Consider the following 9,334-nt stretch of genomic DNA (forward strand, 5'->3'; position numbering starts at 1 on the left):
TGTGTTGGCTTTGTCGTTCTATTTGATTCTATATAGATGAAATTTGTTAGGATTTGGATTAGTTCTGCTTGGTCTTTCATCCTTCTTCTATTGTGAAATTTGACTTCCTTCATATATTCTTGAATCAACGTACATAGAAATGCAATTTTTACTAGACGTACTGCCTTAGAACATATTAATTGTGATTACAATAATTTTTCAAACTTTTTCTTTTAAAGATGAGTTTATCTAGTTTACAATTTAGTCTCAGAAATCAACTTTCGACTTATAACGAAGAGTGTAGACTTTTTTGAGTTAACGTATAAAAAATTCCACATTTTTATGAACTCTTTATTTTTGTATTGGCTTTGTCTTTAAATTTGATTCAAATAGATGAAATTTGTTAGAATTTGGATTAGTTCTGGATGGTCTTTCATCCTTCTTATATTGTGAAATTTGACTTACTTCATATTTTCTTGAATCAACGTACATAGAATGCAATTTTTACTAGACGTAAATCCTTAGAACATATTATTTGTGATTACAATACATTTTTCAAACTTTTTCTATTAAAGATGAGTTTATCTAGTTTATAATTTAGTCTCAGAAATCAATTCCCGACTTATAACGAAGCGTGTAGACTTTTTGAGGTAACGTATATAAAATTCAACATTTTTTATGAACACTTTCTTTTTGTGTTGGCTTTGTCTTTCTATTTGATTCAAGATAGATGAAATTTGTTAGGATTTGGGTTAGTTCTGCTTGGTCTTTCGTCTTTCTTATATAGTGAAATTTGACTTCCTTCATATATTTTTGAATCAACGTACATAGAAATGCAATTTTTACTAGACGTACTGCCTTAGAACATATTAATTGTGATTACAATACATTTTTCAAAAAAATTCTGTTAAAGATGAGTTTATCTTGTTTACAATTTAGTCTCAGAAATCAACTTCTGACTTATAACGAAGAGTGTAGACTTTTTTGAGTTAACGTATAAAAAATCAACATTTTTATGAACTCTTTATTTTTGTATTGGCTTTGTCTTTCAATTTGATTCAAATAGATGAAATTTGTTAGAATTTGGATTAGTTCTGGCTGGTCTTTCATCCTTCTTATATTGTGAAATTTGACTTCCTTCATATTTTCTTGAATCAACGTACATAGAAATGCAATTTTCACTAGACGTAATGCCTTAGAACATATTATTTGTGATTACAATACATTTTTCAAGACTATTTCAGATAGATTGATGAAGTGCGTGCTAAATTCATTAGAGATCCAGTTTATAGACAAGACTATTTCAAGGAAAAAAAAAAGAGCAACTCGATAGAATGTTAACTAAGAAGAAAGCTCAATCTCCTATTAAGCTTGTTCCGGGTGGTAATTATGCTTCTGATGAAAATGAAGAGAATTGTGACTATGTTGAAACTTATGCTGATTATGAAGATGATTACAAAGAGACTTATTGTGACTATGATTTGACTCAAATTATTGCTAGTTTCATTCCCAAGAAGAAGATTTTTAGATTTGGAAAAAAGGGACGAAAACGTTTCTAATTTACCTAGTTTTCTTCTTTATGTTGTTTTTAAGTGTTTTGGAGCTTATTTTATGTGTTTTAAAAAAAATTTACCCCTTCGGTTTATGGGGGTAGGGAGGCCTTGAGCCTCCCATTTTGTAATTCTTGTAATTACGTTTTTTTGCTTTAATAAACCATTTTGACCTAGCAAAAAAAAACATTTTTCATACTTTTTCTGTTAAAGATGAGTTTATCTAGTTTACAATTTAGTTTCAGAAATCAATTTCAGACTTATAACGAAGTTTGTAGACCTTTTTGAGTTAATTTATATAAAATTCAATATTTTTATGAACTCTTTCTTTTTGTGTTGGCTTAGTCTTTCTATTTGATTCTATATAGATGAAATTTATTAGGATTTGGATTAGTTCTGATTGGTCTTTTATCCTTCTTCTATTGTGAAATTTGACTTCCTTCATATATTCTCTAATCAACGTACATAGAAATGCAATTTTTACTAGACGTATTGCCTTAGAACATATTAATTGTGATTACAATACATTTTTCAAACTTTTCTGTTAAAGACGAGTTTATCCAATTTACAATTTAGTTTTAGAAATCAATTTCAGACTTATAACGAAGTGTGTGGAATTTTTTGAGTTAACGTATATAAAACTCAACATTTTTATGAACTCTTTCTTTTTGTGTTGGCTTTGCTTTCTATTTGATTCAATATAGATGAAATTTGTTAGGATTTGGATTAGTTCTTCTTGGTTTTTCATCCTTCTTCTATTGTGAAATTTGACTTCCTTCATATTTTCTTGAATCAACGTACATAGAAATGCAATCTTTACTAGACGTATTGCCTTAGAACATATTAATTGTAATTACAATACATTTTCAAACTTATTCTGTTAAAGATGAGTTAATCGATGAGTTTGAAGGTATATGTGCCTGAGCTGGTGAGTTATATGATGTGCTTGCAATTCTGTTCACTTAATTTTTTGATCTTCGAAAATGGCATGTGCTCCTTTGTGATGCAATATCCCCTGCATAGTTAGTTACGTTAAACATAATATTGTAGTAACTGAATTAGGTCTCCTAGAAGGTTCAAGCCCAAGGCAATCACAATAATGCGTGAAGCCTCAACAGCGGCAGTTATATCATAAAGAAGTATTTATCTTATCACTGCACTCTTTGCAGCCAATCCACAATATCCATCAAAATGGATGCAGGAAATGGGACCATATATAATGATAGAGAAGTGGGGTTGATGTGCTAATAGTCGCAGCAATGGGAGCTGATGAGTATTGATTTAGTATAGGAGCAATGATTGTTGATACAGGTTGTGTTGTGCTAAGAGATGCAAATATATACATATAAGAAGGTATATTCAAATCTCTGATATGATGTGAACACTCAGTTTCATGGCTATTTTTGTGGTGTATAAATTACTTTTGTACATGAGTGGCCTTATGGATACATCCGATTCTCTCTTTTATAATGTTTTTTGCAGTGGTCCAAAATTTTTCTTAAAGGCAAAGGTGATGATATATGTCTTGGTAGGTTTAATTTTTATGAAGTGGACATAAATATGGTAAAATCAGGTCATGGAAAATGGATCGACCTTTGGATATGGTACTCCTTTTGAAGAAGGTTAAACTTAGAATGCTTATTTTTTTCTTTGATTGGATCTTTTTCGGCAGTAGGAGAAAATTTCAGAGGTAAGGACAAGCATGTAACAGGTAACACGAGTTTTAAGAATTTTGTGTTATTCTTTGGCCGAGAGAATAAGGAAGAGATGTGATCTCGCTGCCGTCTTTCATTAATAGCATTCAAGGCTAGACTCCGATAGAGGAGTTACAAAATACAATTTTAAGTGAACAACCCTTCTAGCAGTAGCATACTTATAGCCCCCTAAGAATTAAAAAGTTACATTCGTTAAAGGTAGAGGTACTAAGAACCTAGTGAGAAAATATGCTGGATTTCAAGAAATAACATCCGTTGGTGATTCAAAAAAGGTATAATTAATTGGTCATAGAAAATTGTGTTAGTGCATCAAGTCTGTCTAGCCCGGTTAGGATTTCTTTACCCACCCTAAAATAGAAGAGTTGACGACTTTGAGTCGCAAGTGAAGTGCGTTCTAACTTAGTTCATATGGAAAAGCCCCAATGTGAAGTGCATGTGCCGGCAGTAGTGACTAGGGATAAGCACTCAGTCTTGTGACAACCTTCCTTATCTTCCTTGCTTCGTTCCTTTGAGGGACTGGGTCTACCTATCTCAACGGGATCCTGAAGAGTGGCAAATGAGACCAAAACCTGGCAGAATGAACATCTTGGGCGTAAAGGATGGGAAAAAGAACAACATGAAGTAGTGGCAAAGGTTCCCCATTGTGAGGAAGGTTTGGTCTTCCAGATTCATCTAGCAGTGAATATCATCAGCATGAACCTTGGTCACTAACAAAATCAGACAGAGAATACCAAGAAGCTAAGGAAACACAGAGGTATAGAGAAGAAAGTGGCTTCATTAACCGCGTATGAGAGACCAAAGTCCATCCCGAGGGACATGATGTATGAGTCTTGGACAAAGATCCCAGAGGAGAAGGCAAGATCAGTCCAATGTGAGGAACCAAGAACACCAGAATCAATGGCATCTAATGGGGAACATCTTTCTGAAAGGCCAATGTTCGCTAATAGAATTTGTTCTTAACCAATGACAATACCATACCATGTCACTCTCTTTCTTCCTTTCCTCGGGTTTAAGGTGGTATATCCCCGACTCATGATCCTTACAATTTGCCTCCTCTATCTGACTGTTGGACTAATCTCTTAGGTTAAGAATGCGGATAATGGTCATGAAGGTGGCTTGGATGAATGAGTATCAAGGGTTCGACTTCCAAACCTAATCCTCTTTACTTCTTGAACCTTCATGCTATTGGTTTTGTTCCCCAACATCAAAGGTGCGGCTGACATTCCGCATCCCGGCAATCGAAATAATTGCTTTCTTACGTAAGTGCTACTGGGTGACACCCTAGATTTCATACTATTCTGGATCACTCTGTGTTTCACACTCTGGAACCTCCCATTACTCATTAATAATGCCAAAGGTAAGAATCCTGTACTCTGTTTCCGTAGGAAGCGGCTCATTCTGCGAGAGATAGAGTGTCCTAACTCTTTGTATCACTCGGGCTTCGAGCTCAAGCTTCCTTTCCACTTGCTCTATGATCTCTGGAGTCATCTTAAGGTTTGGCATTTCTTCCGACGTAGCAGACACGCCTGGACTTGTAATTGTAGTTGCAACTTCAGGAATCGTAGCAACCATGTATGGAAGTGCTGCAGATACCCTAGGATTCGCTATAGTGCCTAAGAAGGGTCGAACTACATCATCTAAGAATTCCATGGGGGATGCTATCATAGGTTGTTCCCCCATGACAGGGATCGCTGAAGAACCCGAACCTTTTCTAGGAACTGCTTCTATGCTTGTCATCGGATGAGTTCTATCTACCTTATGAAGAGATGACAGCTTAAGAAGAAAGAAAGGAATATACGCGTTCTTCTGGATTATATGAACGACATGAAAGCTATTTTTTAAGACTTTAAGAAACCCAAACGGGTGCTTCTGGTTGGTGGCACTGATCTTTCCTTCTTAAGCACCATATCTCCTCGCTAACCTACTTTCTTATCCCTGACCTTGGACCTGCCAATAAATATGTCATTGACTAGGCATTCACAAGGCTGGTTAATAAATATGCGTAAGTTTTTTCTTTTCCAACGATCATCTGTATATCAGATAACAATTATCCATAAAATATGTGAAACCTGTAATGGTACATAGTACCCCCCAAATCAAACCGCAAAGAAAGATCAAATTAAGAGATTACCTTACATAACTGAAGTAAGAGATTATTATAAACAGACGGCTTTGGCTTATATTTAACAACTCACCAATTTCAAGTGATGTCTGGTTTTTTGAGAATGTAATCAAATTTATATCAATCTGTACACCGAATGCCTATTGTTCAGAACCTAATTCCAGTCTCGGGAATCACATATCCTGAAAATCACACATGCAAAACCCAAAATTAAAAATCACAGGTCAACACCAAATCAATTGAAGGCCAAATAACATATAAAAGATCTCCAATCAGGCTTCATAATATTGAAAAACAAAGAAACAACCATAAATTTTTCATATTATATCACCAAAATAAAATCAACGATTAAAAGTTAGATAAAATAAATTAGGGTTCTTTTTGAAGCCTAAATTCAGATAACTACATCGGATTAGAAGGAAGAATACAATCGAAAACGAAAGAGAAAAAGACGCAGATATACATAGTTTTGAGTATTTCCCCCTCTCTCAACATCTTCAACGGAATCATCAAGATTTTCAGTGATGTAAGCATTAAACACTGTATTCAATAAATCAAAACAATTCAAAACCCTAAAATTAAACCCTGATCAAATCATTCAAACCCTAAATCTCAAAATTACACAGAACGTCGGAAGCAAATAGGATATAGAGAAATCAAATTCATACCTGGTTAAGAATTCTCGTTTGTGTACCTGTGCAAGAAATTCAACGAAGAAGATTGGAGATTTTTATTCTTTATCCTTCTCATCGTGTTCTTTTGTTCTCTATTCAAATCACTCGAGAATGTAAGTCCTCTAAGAATATTCAAACACATCGAAGAGTGATTGCAAGTTTTTTTTCGTAAACATGTATTTTTTTATTGGATTCTTCTCGTCAAATTTTCATGAGAGAGACCTCGGATTTGTCTGTCGTGGTGTTATTAACGAAACGTAGTTATATCGGGCCAAAACAGGATCGACGGCCCCGAATTACTCCCGAGGATCTGGACGGTCCCGAATTACTCTCGCCAACGATATATCCTGGCCACAGGATCGAATCTCGACGGCCACGAATTACTCCACCCGTCGTTTTTTTCAGGCCGCAAGATCTTCGATCCGACGATCACCTTTATCCACGACATAACCACCACATTTCCTTAATGAAGAGACTAGGTATCACGCCGGCCTGCGGCCGACGCTCAACCTCTTGTCGATTTTCCATGTTCGGGAGGGGCTCAAGCTTTCTAGAGTTTTGTTTATTGTTTGGTCAGTCGGTCAGTATCTTCCCGTACAATTTTAGTCTGTCTATAATAGTCGGGAGTATAATTAGTTAGTCGTGTCATATTATAGTGTGTTAGTTAGTTGGGTCACATTAGTGTTATTGATTAGTTAGATCATAGCTGCCGGAAGGGGTCGGGGCCTACGGCCCCGTCGGTGGAGAAATTTTGAAGGCAGAAGTAGTACCCACATTTAAATTAGTGTGTTAGTTAGTCCTGTCTATAATAGTTGCGAGCATGTTTAGTTAGTCGGTAGCATATTTAATTAGTCGGTCCCTATATTTGGTTGGTCGTGTCATATTATAATGTGTTAGTTAGTCGGGTAACTGTAGCGTGTTTAATTAGTTGGATCATAGGAGGCGGAGGAAGTCGGGTCCTACGGCCCCAACGGTCGAGAAAATTTAAAGGCAGATGTAGTGCCCACATTTAAATTAGTGTGTTAGTTGGTCTTGTCTATAATAGTCAGGAGCATATTTAGTTAGTCGGGTCATAATAGAACAGTCCCAATATTTAGTTGGTCGTGTCATATTATGGTGTGTTAGTTAGTCGGGTCACTGTAGCGTGTTTAATTATTTGGATCATAGTAGCCGGAGGGGGCCGGGTCCTACGGCCCCGGCGGTCGAGAAAATTTAAAGGCAAATGTAGTGCCCATAATCACTCTTTTCGGAGTATCAAAGATAAAGAAGTGTAATATAGTCGTGATCGAACCACATAGATTGTTGGTGCTCAGAAGAATTGTTTAGCAAAGCAATAATATAGTTGAGTTGTATTTGAGAATACAAAAGGAAATAATTGTAAAAAGTAACAGTTGATGTAAATCTACCGAGACACAAGGTTCCACCTAATGGCCTTCAAGTCTTATATCATCAAAAGATAACTCGAATAGAGACAGATAGTAATCTGCTCTACCCGGAAGATACGACAAATATAACTCTCAGTACAACTAAAAATACCATTACATAAAATTGATATTATGTTCTAAATACAAAGCCCAATTGAGAAGTGTCACAGGGATTTCATAGCATTCAATGTATCCGGAAATCACACTAAATCTATGAAGTTTATAGACACACTTAACACAAAACAAGTTTATAGACACACTCAACACAAAACAAGTTTATAGACACACTCAACACAAAACAGCAATCAAACAAAGATGAAATGGATTAAGCATTAAAATGCTTTATTGATGATAACTTATGAACATTGAACCCATTAAGCTTCCCCTCTTGTCTTGGCAGAGAGGGGTTTAGCTTCTCATTGTTGTGTAGATAGCCATTAAAAGTATTGAATCAAAAACTCTAACACCCAAGAGAACTAAAAAGAACTGAATTAAAAATAGAAAGCAAAGGAGAACTCAGATTGCAGTATTCAGTCGTACCCTCCTTTGTTGATTATTGTCCTCCTTTATACACAACTACTGTTACTTGTTCTCTGACTTCCGGATTCAACCCTGTTTTCCTGCCTTATTCATCTCTCCGTTGGGTACACAGCACACCCATCTCTAATGACTGATTCAAACCCTTCCTGGATTGGGGGAAAAATCACTCCACATAGTTTTATCTCTTCCTCGTATCTATGCTAACGCCAGCTGAAATTAGTTGCTCATTACCTGTATTTGACTCTATAGTCTCACAATTCAGTCAATGTAAACATCAACCAAAGTCCCCATTTTTGCTGCCTGCAACGGACCCATGAATCAACAATAATAACCATAGCAGTAACAACACTTCTTCATTCGAACCAAACACCCACATCTCAAGAACTCTACCCATTCCATTTAATTTCAAAACCCCTAAATTCTGTTGCCTTTGGTGTTGCTGATGCTGTAACTTCAATCTCTGTTGCATACTCAGACGAGAACCCCCAGATTCATGCCCCAGCTTTTCTGCTAATCTCATATCAACACCAACTGCAAATCAGAGAACCCATTCGACCACGTACATCATCACCTAGCAGAGAGCTACTGCCGTGAACATTTACAAGAGTTGCTTCTGTAAAATCTCCATCTTTCTTATCAATTTGAAAGACACCAATCAGCACCATAATCATCATCTCCATGAACAGATACCCTTCCATTTGATTTTCCCCACCTGGTAATCTTCCAGCAACCATTTAATCACATCACAGATCCACTAAATTCTTAATATCTCAAGAACAGCTCCCATTTTATTGAACTACAAAACCCCCAAATCGGTTGTTGTGACACTGTTGTTGTAGCGAATTAGACAGACCACCATCTCAGATTGACGCCGACAGCTTGAAGAAGAAGGAATTTCATATCCAGATCCCCTCTTCTCTTGATTAAAAATGAGAACAGCCTGTTTAGAGAAATGAATTTCTCTTTCGTTTGTTAAAGAAGAAAAATGAAATGCAGTAGGGGAAGATACCACACAAAAGATGTGGTGGTGGAACAAGCCACGTTTTAGATCTAACTTTAGCCCCTAGTGGAACCGAGGTGCTTGAATGCTTGTCTGCGGCCTAGTTATCTCAGGTGGTGCGACCAACTTCAAGCAAATAACAAGGCAGCCCACTAATCATTAGCCTGACTCATTGGCACCGTAAGTTGCAAGGGCCAATTTAGCTTCTAAGCCATTTATCCTCTGGGTGAACAGATTATACTTGTATTTCCTGTAAATGACTTAAAACAATATTATTGGCTAGCTAACGAGACCTAGCTAGTGTAAATATGGGTATAAAAATGTCGCACT

At 36.3% G+C, this 9,334-nt stretch overlaps 1 protein-coding gene across 1 annotated transcript in view; it reads left to right on the forward strand.

Moving 5' to 3' along the window:
* The window catches only part of LOC113343970, a 63,137-nt gene extending 58,933 nt beyond the window's left edge, over positions 1-4,204 (forward strand). Inside the window, exon 5 of the mRNA XM_026588039.1 lies at positions 3,965-4,204. Coding sequence (XP_026443824.1) covers positions 3,965-4,204 — 240 coding nt within the window. The remainder of the gene's footprint in view (positions 1-3,964) is intronic.
* Positions 4,205-9,334: the final 5,130 nt, after the last annotated feature.

This window comes from Papaver somniferum, unplaced genomic scaffold (assembly GCF_003573695.1).
Source record: "Papaver somniferum cultivar HN1 unplaced genomic scaffold, ASM357369v1 unplaced-scaffold_70, whole genome shotgun sequence".
NCBI classification, from domain to species: domain Eukaryota; kingdom Viridiplantae; phylum Streptophyta; class Magnoliopsida; order Ranunculales; family Papaveraceae; genus Papaver; species Papaver somniferum.